Genomic DNA, 18424 nt, shown 5'->3' on the forward strand with positions numbered 1-18424 from the left:
TAGAGAGCATTAGAGATGGTGGTTGTGATGGTGTTGGTGGGCCCGTGGTGGTGGGAGAAGAAGACCCAAATTTCTTTTAAGAAAACAAATGATGTCACTGAAGTGTTAATGGCTCCCGGAAATGTTTTTGCTTCCTCAAATCACCCTATTTATCATACTAGCCTTCAGAATTGCTAGTATATTACGAGCTTTAGTACATTATGACCTCACGATTTAAAAACACATGTCACTAAGATGGGTGCTTAAACGGGGCACCCCACTTCCTCTCCAACTGGTGTGTACTTGTACCTTCTCCATACCACATTATAATAGACTATGTTGCTAATAATGCATAATGGAATCGTGTGGAACAGCCTTCGGAGCCGCTTTGAGAGTCCTAAGGCGAAGCACTGCGAAGAGTGTTTAAATAACAGAACACCACATTGTGTCTCCAGCTTATGTACAATTGTTTTCCAACACATTAACACTTATTACTTTTATGGGTTGGAAGACAATTCGCATCTACCCATAAACCATCTATCTGTACTTGGAATATTTCGTTTTGTCTGACTCGCCTACATCGAATATTTCGGTTTGTCTGACTCGTCTACATCGCTAACTCAAATTTATTTTGAGTACATTTGATTCAAATGATTCGGACTGGCACAAAAAAAACACCACCTTAATCAACATTGAATCTGATCTTTAAATTCAATTATCCATTAACTACCACTGTTAAAAAAACCACCCGAAAGCCTTAAGAAGATATTCCATTATATTGATCTCTGAAATTATCGTTTTAATTGATTCAGGTAGTACACATAATTTTATTGACGCTTCCATTCCTAAGAAGCTAGGTATAGAACTTGTAATTGACAACTCTTTTGAAGTTATGGTAGCAGATGGATCAAGAATTGTTTGTGAAGGGCTATGTGTTAATCTCGAGTATAAAATTAATCAGTATGCCTTCACGGGAAATTTTTTATATACTGAAGCTTGGTGGTTGTGATATGGTATTGGGAGTAAATTGGCTACAAACACTTGGACCAATGACTTGGAATTTCAAGTACTTAACAATGAAATTCACTATACGAGGTAAAAGAATTAGTTTGGAAGGTGTAAGAGGAAGGACAGTGAAGACCGCTAGCAGCCATGCAATGACTTCTCCAGCAAAGATCATCGGGAGTTTTGTGTCAAATTCTTTCTAACCTTAAGAATCATCTTCATATTACCCAAGATAAGATGACACAATATGCTGACAAAAGGCGGAGGGATGTAATATTTCAATTAGGAGAGTATGTGTATTTAAAGTTACAACCATAACGACGAAGTTCTACAGTAAGAAGGGTGTCTCAGAAGTTATCTCCAAAGTACTATGGTCCATAGAATACTAGAAAGAATCAGTCCAGTAGTGTACCATTTGGAATTGCCAAAGGGAACTAAAATTCATCCAGTTTTTCATGTTTCTGTTTTTAAGAAGACACTTATTCTCAATCCTACGATTGACAATGAAATACCAATTGTCAAAGATGAGGGAGACCCGGTGTTAACTATGATCGAGAACATCTTTGAGGGCAAAGATGTTGTCAGGGGAGGAGGAATGATAGAGAAAGATATTCTCTATATTTGAAATTAGGAGTTTCTATATTTTGGAAGATATTCTATAGTTAGGAGTTTCTATATTTTAGAGTTTCTAAGTAACTTAGGAGTTTCTATATGGGAGAATTATTGAAACCCTCCACTTTTGATAATGCGTTTACTGAAACCCTCCACTTTTATTGGTAATTACTGAAACCCCCCACTTTCGTTAGATTTAACGAAAATTTGGGTTAGTGCTTGCCTATTTACTTAACTGCCCTTAGTGCTTGTGTGAAGTCTAAATTGGAGTTCTAGTTGAAGTCTAAATTGTCTAGTTGTAGCCTATATATATGGGTGAGTTCATAGTAGTTAGGGAGATGAATCTTGAAGTTGTTAATAAAGTTTTATATTAGTATTATGTTTATCTTTGGATGGCCTAGAGAAAGACTTAGGTTCTTATCAAACACACAGTAACAATTCTATTGATCTCTTTACCAGACGTCAAATGCAATAAATAATGAACTTGTTTTTATAGAAGAAAAATAATAACCACTCAGGGTCACTGTGTTCCATACAAATATTTGGTTGAAGCTTCATTTGTTTTGGTTGATGCGGGAAACATCATTTAGAGCGCTTATATGAGGAAAACATTCTACCCCAAATGTAGAACATAAAGGTCTTGAAACACCCGTTTGGATATTGTGTACTTGCCAATGAGATTTCCATATACCAATCTCCTGGACAGCACTAATGAGTAAAATCATTTTCACAACGTCAAAAAATATGGGTCGCATAAATACTATAGGAGGATTTCTATCTCTACTGATCAAATCCTTTTTCTTAAGTTTCCACTTGTTGTTTTCATAATCATCCAGTACCCAAATTACTATTTCATGTACAACCACAACAACATTAACTTCATCTTCTACAACTCCAAGCCAAGTACACCTGCACATTTGTGAACAGATACTTGACTCTATTTCAGTCACACTCTTGGGTACTTCAATTAACCAGCTCTCTTCTTGATCCAAATTGAATCAAATGATAACTCCGTTTTCAGCTAACCAATGTATAGTCCCCCACCCCTCGAAACACAAACAGGAGTAGATACTTCACGTAATGACTCACGGTTAAAGTCATTACAATAGATATTTCTCACAGTTTTCGTGGAATCTCTCCAATGCCCTTTCTTCGGATTGAAAATCTTAAACTTAATCATTGTCTCTGTTATGACCAAGCAAACTACAGTATACTGGTAATAGGGAGAGGACTGAGGAGGAAGTTGGCCCAAAGACTAACCCATATTTACTAGAGTGTGGTTAAGAAGATGGAATAAGTTGTTTTTTCTTGGTTAAAGGGTTGAAAATGCAAATGTAGTTTCCAAGCTTAATCAAGAGAATGCCATGACAACTAGCTTCAATGTATCTTGAAGTAGTCTCAAACTTCTCGGGTAAGCCTGAAAAAATGGGGGTTTCACTAGGAGATTGGGGGAAGAGCAATCGAAAGATAGTTGAGTGATACTTCCCATATTTGAATATTGTGTAAAAAAAACTACAAGCAGCCCGATTGGTTTGAAGACTGTGTAGAAAGAAATAACAATAATCATAGAGAAGAAGGAAGAGGAGAAACAATTGCGGAGGCTATGAATCTCATTCTTATTAAACTAGGGTTACAACTTAACAAATATATACTAATGATAAAAGACTAAAAGGCCCTTAAAGGACAAATTACTAAACGACCCCTAACTATTATATGTATTATTTCTAACACCCTCCCTCAAACTCACGATGCGATTTTGAAAAGTATCGAGAGTTTGCTAACTAAGCAACGAAAGAGTGGAACCGAGTGTGACTTGGTGAACAAGTCACTGCTAAACCAAATACTGCAAAACTGCTAAACCAAAATCCAATATCCGATACTGCCAACCAAAGTCCAATATTGCCCATCAATATCCAATAACCGATACTGCAAACCAAAATCCAATACTGCAAAACTGCTAAACCAAAATCCAATATTGCCAACCAATATCCAATACTGCTAAACCAAAATCCAATATCCAATACTGCTAAACCAAAATCTAGTATCCAATACTGCTAAACCAAAATTCAATATCCAATACTGCAAACCAAAATCCAATACTACAAATTACTTTCAAACTGCAAACGGAGAAGAAGATGCAATTGTTGGAGAGAGGAAGATGCAAATGCAATATTGCCCAAAGAGGAGAAAGAAGATGCAAATGCAATATTGCCCAAAGGAGGAAGAAGATTCAAATGCAATATTGCCCAAAGGAGGAAGAAGATCCAAATGCAATATTGTCCAAAGGAAGAAGAAGAAGAAGAAGAAGAAGAAGAAGAAGAAGCAAATGCAATATTCCCCAAAGTAGAGAAGAAGATGCAAATGCAATATCGCCAACATTCAAATGTAATATTGCCGACAATCCAAATGCAATACTGGCAACATTCAAATGCAGTACTGCCCAAAATTCAAATGCCATACTACCTAGATCGAAAATGCAAATGTTGCTGCCCAATATTCAAATAACAAATCACAACCGCCAACAAATTCAATAACAAATCCAAAACCACTTTCAAATATTTCAATACCACCGCCTCCTCCAAAATCCAAAACCACCTTATCGAAAAACCACTCAAATCAAATCTCAGCTAAAATTACCATTCAATACCTCCTAAACCATTCAATTCAAAATTGTCTTTTAATACCATTCCACCTTCTTTTACGTTCATAAAATCCCGTGAAGAATAACGAAACCAATAACCAAACTAAACCACCTTTTTTTTTACCCCCAAAAATCAAAACAACACCAAACAAACTAGCTAAAGAAATACAAAGTAGAAGTGTAAAGTAACAATACCAGATCTGCAACGAGAAAATAATTTCCCTGCGGAAGCCAAACGGTCCCTTGAAAACAAAATAATTTTCCTGCAAAAAATCAAATCCAAACGCACCCTTCTTCTCCAAAGAAAAGACCAGCCAAACCTCAAGTCGAGTAGTTCAATACCGCCCTTCACCTACCACCAATTCGTTCAAAAACCACTTCACAAATCTAACTGTTGAATCGAACCAAAGCAACAATACCACCCTTCTTCTCCAAACAATGACCCTCCAAATCGAAACTACTCTTCAAAACATCCTACAAATCCTACTCTTCAAAACCACCTACAAATTCAACTCGTCAAAACTGCCAACGATTTCCTCTAAAACCGCCACCAACAATACCACTCAATAAATTCAAATTAAAGAAATCCATACCACGACAACCTACTGAAGCCGCCACTCAAAATCTCCCAAAACCACCACTATCAACCAAACCTTCCTGGTTTCTAACCTCTCACTTACCAGATTACTAAAACCACTTTTTCAAATCCCAAAATATACCATCCAACAAATCAACCATCTTTGAAATCCCAAACAAAATCAAAACTACTACTTTACCAAACCGCCCAAATCACCTTACCATTAACCAGTTTCTTTTAAAATCCCACCAAAAGCTTTACCAAACCGCCTAAATCATCTTACTGACTAACCAGTTCCTTTTAAAACACAAACCAAATTTTCAAAACTACCAACAAATCCAACTAATAAAACCGCCAATATCAAAAACCAAAACCACCTTCATATTCTCCTCTCGTCTAACTTAAACCATAAAAAAGAACTTCAAAAACCATGCTCAGATACCATGTAAAAATAAATAACAATAATCATAGAGAAGAAGGAAGAGGAGAAACATTGCGGAGGCTATGAATCTCATTCTTATTAAACTAGGGTTACAACTTAACAAATATATACTAATGATAAAAGACTAAAAGGCCCTTAAAGGACAAATTACTAAACAACCCCTAACTATTATATGTATTATTACTAACAATGAATACCATCTTTTATTGATAACTTTTGATCTAGCTAAGGTTTTTGCAGGCAGTGGTATTAAAACTTCACTGACGAGATAGTCGTCGAGGTCGTCCATGGTCGTCGTTCTCATATTAGAAGGTATCTGCACACAATGAAGACCGAGAAAAAGAGAAACTTAGAAACCATCTCGCTTACATATAATGGTAAATATACCATAATCACATAGATACTAGTTAGTGAAAAAGGAGTCAAGAAAGTAGATCTGGGTATACTTATTTTACTATATGTCCAGTTACAAACACTTCTTTTACATTATAATATAATCAATGATATACTTCATAAGTAATGAGGACATCGATGTGACTTACAATATGAAACACTTTCAGAGGCGAGTAGGTCGGACCGCTTAGCAGAGTATTTGGGTGGTCTTATAACAACCATTCCAATACGGGTATAAAACCATCGGGCTAAATGACGATTATGATGCTCAAATAACGAAACAATTACCATGTATAGCTAATATTATTGATATTGTTTAGGCTTTTCACATTAGGAAAATGCTAATATACCCAGATGCCCGAAGAATGGTCGACCCAAGTGCTCCATAATGCAAAAATTGCAATTCACCTGCGAGCGTAGATTTAAATTCCCGGATGCTAACAGCTTTTTGGTCTGGTGCCTTTAGAAACACCCTTCTAAAATTTAGCATATAAAAGAAAAAGATTTCAAATTTAAATTGGGATAAACAACCACTACCTAAATTTTGGATTGATTGATTCTAGAAATAAAATTAACATTGCACAAATTGGAAATTCACCAAGAACAAAAACCTAGAGAGAGAGAAAGAACGGGAGTGATGTTCCTCGTGATTTCGTTACAAGTATACACTAAGATCTTGGAGTATGAGAAGATGGACGGGGTCGACCTAATATTTATAGAAGGTGGAGGTTGGGTATAAAAAAGGAGGGTGTGTCGGGAAAACAAAGAAAGTTTCTGCATGAAAAGGTAAAAACACAAAAAACACCCACCAAACACACCCTTCAAGTCGCCGTCAAAAAACCCACAGGGTGGAGGTGGTCGGCAACGACTGACGACGTCTTTCTCTCTCTTTATCTGTCTAAGTTCTAGCTGAGGGGATGCGACAGAGAAAGTCCTTCGCCGAATCTTAGAAACAGAATGAGAGAGGGAAAAAGGAGACAGGGAACGAGGAGAGAGAAAACATAGAGGGGAAAGAAGAAAGAGAGAAGAAAAGAGAGGGAGGGAATAGTCAACCAGATTTGGTGGTGGTGATAGCCAACATTAATGGTGGAGGTCGCCGGAGTTCTAGTGGAGGTGAGAAGAGAAGAAAAAAGTATAAAAAACTGAAAAATAATTAACGGTGATGTTTGGAGGAAAATAAAAAAAAAATTACTTTTCACCCCAAACTTATTGCCCCCAGAAATTTTTCTTATTTCCTTGAAACACTGACAAAAAAAAAGTGTCACAAGAGAATTAAGATTGATTCGGTGGACATATTTACTTTTTACCCAAAATTTTACCTAAGTTGTCTTTCACCCCCCTAATCTTCATTTTCTTATATGCCCCTAATCTTCATCTTCTTTTTTACCCCATCGAAACCCTGTTATCTGCTATTAAAAGCAAACAATACTCTCTCAGTCTCTCGCACATACATCCGCTTCGTTTCCTCTCTCCAGCAAGGGAGCGTCTATAGGCACCCTCGATTTCATTTAGGCCTTTCTTGCTCTGCGTACCATCTGAAGTTAAACACAGTTTCCCTCTCTTCCTCTCTCACACACAATTTTGAACTCACCTCAACTTCAAAACCATAACAGACATTAACATTTGAATTTCCCATTACGAAAATCAACGTTTCTCCACGAGGAAAAATTGATTTTCACGTTCAAATAGTTTCCAACAAACCAAACAGCTCTGCATTCTGAAAAATTGAATTAGTAATACTAGCTCAAATAGAAATTTTATATTCCAAAACTTCTTATGCAACTTAATAGTACATGTCAATGCAATAAAACAGAAATTTACTTTACAAAGAAAAAGCAACTCCCAAGTTTTTTAAATTTCATACAAATGTCTTAATTAGTTTCAGTTGCTGCTCGAAACTTCAGCAAGAGTGCTTACATAAGGGAAACATACTATCTTACCGGCAGAATGTAAAGGTCCTGAAATACCGGTTTGGATATCGTGTTCATGCCTATAAGTTTTAACGAAACGATTCTTTTCGACACTGACGAATAAAACCAAATTCACACCATTGAAGAATAAGGATCGCATAATGATGTTACCATCAACCTCTGTTTGTATCACGTCCTTTCTCTTAAGTTTCCACTTGTTGTTCTCATAATCATCAAGTACCCAGATAACTATTTCATGTTCCAGGGCAACTACTACAAGATTAACTTCATCTTCTATAACTCCAAACCAAGTACGCGTACGCATTGGTGAAAAGAAATCTGATTTCATATCAGGCAAACTCTTGGGTATTTCAATCAACTTGCTCTCTTCTTTATCCAAATCGAATGCAATAATGAGTCCCTTTCTAGTTAACCAGTATATAATCCCTCGAAAGCAAACAGGACTAGATACTTCAGATATTGAGTCCTTCCTAAAGCCATTACCATAGATAATTCTCGAACTCTTCTTGGAATCTCTCCATCGTCCTTTGTTCTGATCGAAAATCTTTAATTTAATCATCTTATAATCTATGACCAAGCAAACTACATTGTAGTGGTTATAGTAATATGGAGAGGAGGAAGTTGGCCCAAAGACTAACCCAAAAAAACAACGTGGGCGAGGAGATCGATAATGAGATCGAATAAGTTGTTTTTTCTTGGTTAGAGGGTTGAAAATGCCAATGCAGTTTCCAATCTTAACCAAAAGAAGGCCATGGCAACTTGCTATAATGGATACCAAATTATACCCAAAGTCTTCAGGTAAGTCAAGAGAAACAGTGGTTTCACTAAGGGGATTGGGTGAAGATGTATCAAAATATAGTCGAACCATACCTTCACAACTCAAATTGTCCAAAAAATAACTACAAGCAACTCGATTGGTTTGAAGACTAGTATGTTTATTGACAAAAGAAGGATCAGAGATCAAGGAATACCATCTTTTGTTGATTACTTTCAATCCAGCTATAGTTTTTGCAGGCAGTCGTAATAAAATTTCACTATGAAGATTGTCATCAAGGTTGTCAATGGTGGTCCTTGTCATACAGGAGGAATCTGCAGGCAAAGAGGATACAAAAGGCGAGAAACTTAGAAACCATCTAACCGAGTACTAGTCGATTAAAAGAGACTTGAAATTATCCTGTGGGTAACCGGAAGCAATGGGGATTTAATCAGGACATACGATATTGTTATAGGTATAACTATGAGGGAATTGATTCAAAAGTTAAACACTTTCGAAATCGACTAGAAGTCGACTGAGTGAATCGAAAATTGGTAAGTAAGCATGGAAATTTGATTCAAAAGTTAATGTTTTTAAGATCTCTAGAACAATGGATTGATTCAAAAGCTAACCCTAGTCTCAAATGAGTTAAACAATAAGCTGTCGTTTTGTATCAAAACTACCACAATTTAACCCTAGACACGAACTCTCTATCCCAAATTACCTGATTCATCTTTCCTAGAAGATATGAGAGTCAAGTCATAAAACAAAACCCTAGAGAGAGAGAGAGAGAGGTGATTACCTGTTTTGCTTTTCACGGTCCTCTTCCCCTGGGTACAAGTCTTGCGCTTCAAGGTCATTCTGCCTGAATATTGATGACGGTGCTTGGTGATCCCGGAGAAGATGACTGACTGGTAAAGGAGAGGCAGAGGGCAAGCCGAGACTGTCAAAGAACCTCTTAACAAAAAAAAAAAATAACGAGTCGACCTGTTTAAGAGGGCGTTTGATTTTTACACTTGTCAACTCATTTGGACCCCAAAAACCATAGGTAGGTGGAGTAGTAAGAGGTATAATCATGGACTTTGGAGGTCAAGGTTTCCCGACACAAATTGAACAATTAAAAAAATAAAATAAAAAATCATTTACACAAGCTCAACAATTACAAAAATAAAATAAAAAATCATTTGAATTTTTCAAAAAAAAAAAAACTCATTCGGATCCTTATTTTACACATTTAGTATAGGAGGGCTAAAAAGAATGTTGCAAATTTTCCCTTAAACAAAGTGTTACCGTCTGATAGACTTAGAGCATCTCCAATGAGACAGTTAATTTCTAAAACTTAGAGTGCCAAATATGACTTTTTAGAGTTTTTGTTAAAAATTCATCTCCAATGGAACACTTTGTCAGACACATTATTATAAGGTGGACACATTTATTATAGAGTCTCTAGAGAGGGAAACTCTAATTTTTGAGTGTCTCTTTGAGACTCTTTAAGTGTCACTTTAAAATTTTAACCAATACATACTTTTTCTTTTCAACTACATTTTCCTTATTCAATTTACGAGTGGCATGTGTATTAAGTAGAGAGATTTTAGAGATCTCCATTGGAGACAAAAGAATTTAGTGTGTCTCTACTATTGACACTTAGGAAATATAATCTTTATTTGATACTTGACAACTAGACTTTTAGAGTGTTTGTTAGAATGCCCCATTGGAGATGCTCTTAGTCAATTAAGATTGACTCAGGGAATATATTTATTTTTACCTAAAATTTTACTAAGTTGTCTTTTGCCCCTAATCTTCATCTTCTTCTTTATCCCATCGAAATCCAGTTATATGTTTTTAAACCTAAACAAAACTCTTTCAGTCTCTCGCACATACATTCGCTTCCTCTCTCCAGCAAGGGTCTGTCTATAGGCGCCCTCAATTTTATTCATGCCTTTCTTGCTCTACGGACTAGGCAAGTCTGAGGGTTCATACTGGGCTAGTCCGAGACTCATAAGAAATGCCAAGAGTGAAGAAAAAGGAGAGGAGCCTTAGAGGCACCTCTCTAGCAAAGCTCTCGCCGTCGGTGGTGTTGGTCTACATCAAGGGGAAATGTGATATACACTTATTGTTTTTACGGTACACTTACAATTATTCACACTCACATTTGAACTTATTTTTACTCTGCCACACTCATTTTTTCCTATACACACATGTTGGTCAAATGCCTCGGTCTGTGTCCGTTGGTAAGATATAATCGATATGTTTCATTACTTATCGGTAGCTTCGTGTCAACCTATAATACAATAAGTCAGAAACATGAAATCGATGTTTAACATTTTTTTAATGAAAGAAATGTTTACATGTCGTAAACAACTCATTGACCAACAATAAAAACAACTCATTGAGAGAGAAAACGAGATTTATTTCTTTATTTTGTTGTGGGTCCCACAAAAATTAATGCGTTGAAATAGAGAATTTGGGGCCCACGTTTTTAACAGTTCTGTTGGTGTGGCCTTTAAAATTCATTATAAAAAGTTTGAGTCCAACACTTTTTTCTTTAGAAAATGAAATTTTAGGGGCCCTTCCAATGTGGGGGCCCCAAGCAAGGCTTTGCCTGCTTTGGCCTCAGGGCCGCCCATGATTGACCAACAAGTATAGGATTTAAGAGGATTCTGATGGAGGATTTCAGTTCCCCTTACCAACGCCAAAGAAGAAGAGAATGCATCAAGAGTGGGAGAATGGATTAAAGAACTAACCATAAAGCCTCCATTGATTACCTTTACAGTTACCGCCACTTCCACTCTTGTATCTTATTACAACGCCCTTCAAAAGTTGATAATTAGTTATTCAAATCTGTACTTAAAAGAACAGCTTGGAATTACTTAAGAAATAAATAGATTCTTTTTTAAGGTGGTTTAAATCATGTCGATTCAATTCAAATTCTTCTCAACTTTGTTCTCAGACTACTTGAAATCAAATCCACCCTACGAGATTAAGGCATGAACTTCCCTGATGGAGCAAAAGTTGTTGCAGAACTTTTGGGATGAAGTTTTAGAAATAACAATTATCATTGTTGTAGATCTGGGAGTTCTTCTCCCAGCTATACTAAAATAAAGAGAGAAAGAGAGGTTAGGGAAAGAGAAAAGAAGGAGAAGAACAAAAAGATAAGGGTAATTATGGAAAGAATAAAATTAAAAGTTAAAGTTAACCGACTGTATTAAAAAAAGGCCAGCGCTTTGGGCAAAGCTAAATAGTTTCCGGGGTGTGAAGACTTTGTCAAAAATTGGTCAATTTTGTTTGACAATTTTATTTAGGGGGAAAGCAACATAGCTTCTCCACCTCAGCTCTCTCTCTCTCCACCTCACCTCACTCTCTCTCCACCTCACCTCACTCTCTCCACCTCACCTCTTTATCTTCTCCGATTAGGTCGCCGGCGGAAAATTTTTCGGTCGGCGACCTAATCGGAGAAGACAAAGAGGTTAGTAGGAGAGAGAGTGAGGTGAGGTGGAGAGAGAGTGAGGTGAGGTGGAGTGTTTTTTATCTCCCCTTAAAATTTATTTTCCCGAAAAATTTCTAAAATTCTACATATTCCCTTTAAAATTTCACACCCCCGAAACTATTTAGCGTTCCCCAAAGCTTTGGCCTAAAAAAAAAAGGTCAATTTTGAATTTGTGAAAAATAAGGGACCATAAAGGAAGTTGGTCACAACTAGGGGGCCAAAAAAGAAATAAAATAAGCGATTTTTTTACAGATGAGAAATACAGGAATGCAAATTTAAAAGCTAACTCTACACCAATATTCGATAGAGCATGCCTTATTGCATTCCCTTTGCCAAAAATATATGGTTCCACTTTAATATTTTATCTACCAACATACAGTCTGTTTCAGAATAGATTCTTTCCTGGCAAGATCCTCCACAAAACAGTTATACCTCTAACAACATACACTTTGTTACTATTATGTGGCATATACGGAAGGCTAGATGTGATCACTGCTTCCAACACACGATAAATACCACCAACACAGTTATAAAACTTATTATGACCTTTCAAAAAGTGAATAGTGTTCAGAGGAAACTTTCGACTGCTAATACGTTAAAATGGCAACCCTTACCTCGCCTTTTATTAAAATAAATGTAGATGCATCTTTTACAAATATTAACAACATTATTGGAACTAGTTTGATAGTTCATAACTCACAATCTAAATTCGTGAAAGCGAAAGTTCATACCACTCGAGCAAGAGAGTGCAAAGAAAGTGAGGCAATAGCAATAATTCAGAGCATCATATGGGCAGAGGATCACAATCATAAAGAAATCATAGTTGAAAGCGATAATAACAACCTGATACAGCATCTGAAAACCCTAAGACATAAAATCCAGTGGAAATCAACGGTTCGCATGCGGATATTAAGAAAATCTGAAACATGCTAAATAACGTCAAATTCAACTACATCAATCGCAATCACAATACTCAAGCGGACAAGCTGGCGAAATGGGCAAGGAGGAAAAATAGGTCAAAACTCTGAAAATATGTTCCTTATTTTCTGTCTAATATGTATTGTAATGCCACTCTTGTGACTTATTGTTATGAATATTTCAACAAAAATAAAAACTCCACACCGCTATGGAAAACTTTGATTGTAGTAAAGGAAACCATTCGCTGGAACACTTGTTGGTAGGTGGGAGATGGTTCTAGAATCAGCATACTAGAGGACCCATGGGTACCTGACTTAGTCCAAGGAATTCCAGAAATCAGTTCAAGTTCGTTGACGAATATAACGATAGTTAATGAATTTATAAACATCAATAACTGGACTTGGAAGGAGGAGATCATAAGAAATACCTTTACACCAGCATCAGCAACAACAATCCTCCAAATACCCTTGTCAAGATCAACGAGGTTGGACAGAATGATATGGACTCCACAAGAGAAAGGTGATTTCACTTCAAAATCCTATTACACCGAAATCACAAAACCAACATCACAACAGAACCAAATCTCTCCTTTTAAATGGTCTAAATTTTGGCAACTAAAATTAATAGAACCGAAAGTAAAGATATTTTTGTGAAGGTTACTTAAAGGAAGGTTACCTGTGCTGGTAAAAATCCAAAGGGGAGTTTCAGATCTGGATGCTTCATGCCGATGTCTCAGACACAGAAACTATTGACCATCTTTTTGGATTTTGTGTCAGATTAAGAGATCTATGGAATAGGGCTCAACAAGTATATGTCGAACCATTTCAGGAAGATATAAGATCAAAGATTAAGGATCTGTTGAACAAAACAAATGAAGGGGAAGGAAAAATAGATCTTTCATTTGTACCTGATTTGGAGCTTTTGGAAAGCAAGAAACGATCTGTAAATCCAGCAAAACTGAATTCATCTCGACTCCCGTTTAATAGTAGTATCAATAGACATAAGATAGCTTTCGGCAATAGAATTCATCAAAATTGAGATGAACGAGTACAAAGCTCTCTCTCTCCTCCCTTCGCTCCATCGAAATCCTCCAACGCCAAGAGATATAAAAACTATTGTAGATCTAAGAAATTAACTTCATCTTTCCGTACTAAAGCTCTCGGATTACTTTTTCAGCGATATGAAATTGATTGGAATGAACAATATACGAGAGAGAAGAAAAAAAAATTAGAGACAGAAAGAGTCACATATGAGAGAGAACTGCTATAGCGGTGGATGAAACCCTACATTTTTTATTTTTTAAGTTGTAATATCTATTATATAAAGCGCAATGGTCTTTTTTTACTTGGTCGTAGATTTATATCTCAGATATGCACGTTCGTTAGATTGTAATCTGAACTTTTCTTATCTAACGGTTAAAATACATTCCACCTCTTTAGACGAGTAGTTACAAACCACCCATTAACATATCCACCCAATAAAATCTCTTTTCTCCCACGATTTCCACTCACTCCCACCATTCTCCCCATTACTTAATCAATTGGAGAAATTTGAATATAACCGATTCAAAAACATGAGAAATATGTGTTAACTATTAACTACCCGTTATCTCTCTTATATATCTACCCGAGAGAGAATGAAAAATACTACAGATAGAAAGAGTTACATATGAGAGAGAACTGCTATAGTGGTGGATGAAACCCTTCTAAGTCCTTAACAAAAAAAAAACCTTCCTAAGAATGGGAAATAACCCCCCCCCCCCCCCCTAGGGTTGGGAAAACGGTCCGAAAATCCGAAACCTGGTCTTAACCGCCCGAATCCGTGGCACCCGACAACCTAGAAGAACCCGGTTTGTGCGGACCCGGCCCGAAATTTCAGTCTGGTGCGGGCGGGACTCGGGTAAGGTGTCTTACTCGAGTTCCGACCCATTAGGTCCGCCCGTTTGAAGCTCGATACCCGCTCGCCCGAACCCCTGCCCCATCCGCCCGTTATTAAACCCTACACCTTTCACGCCCATATTAAACCCTACACCTTTCACGCCCATATAAAGAGTTGAAGGTTCGGCTGATACATTGAAGATCTACCGATTAGATGAAGAGTTTTGAACCCTTTTGAAATCAATTTGTATTCTAGTTTTTAGGGTTTCCCCATCTTAATGTATTAACTTGTTGTATTTTTTTAATCTGTTGTAATAGAAATCAATTTGTAATCTAGGGTTAGGTTTTTTGAGGATTACCCCATCTTGATGTTCAAACGCTATTAGGGTTTTCCCATCTTGATATTTTTTTTAATCTGTTCTAACAGAAATCAATGCATATATGGATCTTGAGTCTTAATGGGTATAGATTTGTTTTGAGGTTGTGAATTTGTGCATTAATTTCTTAATTTTTGTTTTTTCTTTGAAAGTTCTTAATTTAGGTAGGAATATAATTTATAATTGGAATTAAATTTAATTATGATTGGTAATTTTAATTAAGTTGTTTTTCATATTTTTGTTTGTTTATATTATTTTTTTTATTTAAAAAAATCCGAACCGCCCGAGCCCGAGCCCGATCGGGCTCTCGGGTAAAATCGGGTCGCGGGCTCGAAGAGTCTCTTATTTACCCGACCCGAAGTGCCTGAAAGCCCGATCGGGTAGCATACCCTTCAGCCCGAGCCCGAAAATAAACTGCCCGAACCCGCCCGATTACCACCCCTACGGCCCTACCCCCCTCCCAGCCCCATTACAGTTTTATTATCCATTCATACCCGCGAGGCAAACAATTATATGGATTGTCATTCCCAAAAATCACATTCCATTTCTATGTTAAACATGGCCTAACCATTATAAGATTTTGCAGCAAACCAGTTTTAGGATCACAGTCGGCTTTGGTACTTCAAAGTCTCCTGACTTTAAAATGCAATCTCACAAAAAGGGTGTTTTATCCCATATAAGGAGTTTCACATTCTCCCATCGACGTTGGTGTTGCTCTACAAGACTACAACACACTGCCAAGACTCTATCCTGGTGATAACATGTTATAGGATTGTGTTGCCCGAATTGTAATGATATTGACCATTTTGGCACGCCAAATTTCACAACCTTAAAATCTATCCTTAAGAGAGGGTTCTCATGTCAGTACGTTAGTGAGAGAACATTATACCCTGAGGTACTGTGACGACTTAGAAGATTTCTTTCTCATACCATCCTAAATTTTTAGTGAGAAACTTACTACATTTGTTTTGATAGACAGTAAGAATCTGTCTATATTCAAATTATAAAATGGCTAGATTTTAAAAAGGATTAATTGGTATTTAGTACATATTTGTATATCAGATTTCTCTCAATCTTAGTCTTCCATCACCATAAGAAAAGTCTGTTTTAAGAAAACGAGACAAACTGAAGATTGGAAACAAACTGAAGATTGGAAACAAACTGAAGATTGGAAACAAACTGAGGATTGTAAACCAAATGCGTCAAACCATTTTGGGTTGGAGTTTGAAAAGCTTGAGGTGTAAATATTGTGATAGTTCCACGTTGTTCCAGAGAGGATTTGAAGTCTAGGCTATAGACATACATTCGGACTTAATAACTGACAAGACCTTTTGAGTGAGCTCGTTGAATCTTTGTACATAACGAAATCATGTATCTGTTGGGGTTGGGCTTCGATGCGTCACAAAACTTCTCCTTTCATGAAGTTAGACTTCTACGACTTACTTCAGAGGCCAGGCAGATCACTTGAAGTCTCTTCAATACACTCAAATCTAACAATGAATTATGAATATTAGCTCCAATATTTCACAGTGGCATACTACTGTCCAATCCAATAAAATAGAAAAAACTTCTATTAAAAATATATATTTAACACTTCTATTAAAAATATATATATTTAACTACTCAGGGTCTTTAAATTTTACAGAAATTTTCTAATCGAGATTCAGTAGTTTTGGTTGTTTCCGAAAACTTGAGTTAGAGTACATATATGAGGGACACACCATGTCACACTTGTAGGACATAAAGGTCCTGAAACACCAGTTTGAATATTGTGTTCTTGCCAATGGTGTTTCCATTTAATAATATCGTTATAGGCATAGACGTGTAAAACCAATCTCACACCATCGAAGAAAATGGGTTTAGTAGTAACACGACGCCAATCCATCTCTATTTTGATCACATCATTTATCTTAAGTTTCCACTTGTTGTTTTCATAATCATGTTGTACCCAAATTAATTTTTCATTCTTAGAGGTAATTAACACAAGATTAACTTCATCTTCCACAACTCCAAGCCAACAATATTCCCACCAATTGTGAAAACTAGGTTTATGTACCATTTCATACACTCTCTTGGGTATTTCAATCAACCTACTCTCTTCTTTATCCAAGTTGAATGCAATAATATCTCCCTTTTCATTTAACCAATGTATACTCCCTCGAAAGCAAACAGGATTAGATAATAAAAATAGGTTTACATGGTTTAAGTCATTACCATAGCTTATCCATGTGCTCTTCTTAGAATCTCTCCAACACCCCTTCTCGTGATTGAAAATCATAAATTTGAACATTGTCTTGGATGTGATCAAGCAAACGATATCGTAGTGGTTATAATAATACTGAGAGGAGGATGTTGGTCCAAAGACAAACCCGAATCTAAAGGGGGAAAATTCGTTAGTAACACGAGGAGGTTTTGGAATAAGTTGATTTTTCTTGGTTAAAGGGTTGAAAATAAGAAGGTATTTTCCAAACAAAATCAATAGAAGGCCATGACAACTAGCTTCAATGAATACAAAAGAAGTATTCTCAAATTCTTTAGGTAGGTCAAAAGACTCTTCCATGAGTGATGAAGAGTGATCAAAAGATAGCTGGGTGATTCCTCCTGGAGTTAATACGAAATAACTAACATCTCGATTCGTTTGAAGACTAATATGCTTATTTAAAAAGAAAGGGTCAGAGATTAAGGAATTCCATCTTTTGTTGATAACTTTCAATCTCCCTAGGGTTTTTGCAGGCAGACGTATTAGAATTTCACTAAGGAGATTGTCATCAAGGTTGTTCCCTGCCACGACCGCCGTTGGCATATCTGCGCACAAAGAGGATACAAAAAGCGGGAAACCTATTTGGGGTTGGATGGTTCTCTTGCGTTTCAAGGTCATTCTGCCGGCGACTTGGAGAAGATGATTGATTGACTTTTAAAGAGGAGAAGAGAAAAGAGGGGGGCGGAATAGCGGCTCGACCAGTCGACCTCTTATTTATAGTACAATGTTCCTTACAATTTGGTCTATCCCCTCTAAACTTGTTGGTGATTTTCTAGTGGGTCCTAAATTTGAACAATTCTTCCTTTTGGCCCCTTAGAGACCCTCATCAATTCATATGTGGGTGAAAATCCCAATATCTGATACGATCGCCCAAGTATGTTCAAGCCTCTGGACAGTAGACCTGATCTTCTTTCAACAACAAAAAAAAAGTAGACCTGATCTTGGGTGATACCTACCCGACCCATTAGGTTACACTGCGCAAGCTTAGGTCAATTCCCTCTAGCCCGACCTAACTATATTGGTATATCCACTCGATAAAGCAACCCCGAAGTAACCTAGATATGTTGAAGTATGTAAGTCGTTAGAAAAGTAATTGTTGGTGCTAATTAATTAACTATATATAGTCATGAAATTTAGGACTTTCATCTACACGACTACACCAAATATACAA

The 18424-nt window shown here is 36.7% G+C and overlaps 1 protein-coding gene across 1 annotated transcript; it reads right to left on the bottom strand.

Annotated features, from left to right (window-relative positions):
• Nucleotides 1–7389: 7389 nt before the first annotated feature.
• On the bottom strand, nucleotides 7390–9283 carry LOC147550833 (F-box protein At1g20360-like). The gene is made up of 2 exons (XM_086670875.1): nucleotides 9137–9283; nucleotides 7390–8669 (listed from the first exon to the last, which is right to left on the bottom strand). The coding sequence occupies exons 1-2, from the start codon at nucleotides 9192–9194 to the stop codon at nucleotides 7531–7533; spliced, it is 1197 nt and encodes a 398-aa protein (XP_086527001.1). The 5' UTR covers nucleotides 9195–9283; the 3' UTR covers nucleotides 7390–7530.
• Nucleotides 9284–18424: the final 9141 nt, after the last annotated feature.

This window comes from Eschscholzia californica, unplaced genomic scaffold (genome assembly GCF_041429995.1).
Source record: "Eschscholzia californica isolate CP2 unplaced genomic scaffold, dmEscCali1.0.p SCAF_3, whole genome shotgun sequence".
In the NCBI taxonomy this organism is placed as follows: domain Eukaryota; kingdom Viridiplantae; phylum Streptophyta; class Magnoliopsida; order Ranunculales; family Papaveraceae; genus Eschscholzia; species Eschscholzia californica.

Bases quoted from the DNA above. Each gene is read 5' to 3' on its own strand.
- LOC147550833 (XM_086670875.1), bottom strand. From the start codon at position 9,194: ATGACCTTGAAGCGCAAGACTTGTACCCAGGGGAAGAGGACCGTGAAA. The intron at 8,670-9,136 runs GTAATCACCTCT...CTTTGCCTGCAG, and splicing joins GACCGTGAAAAGCAAAACAG to ATTCCTCCTGTATGACAAGG.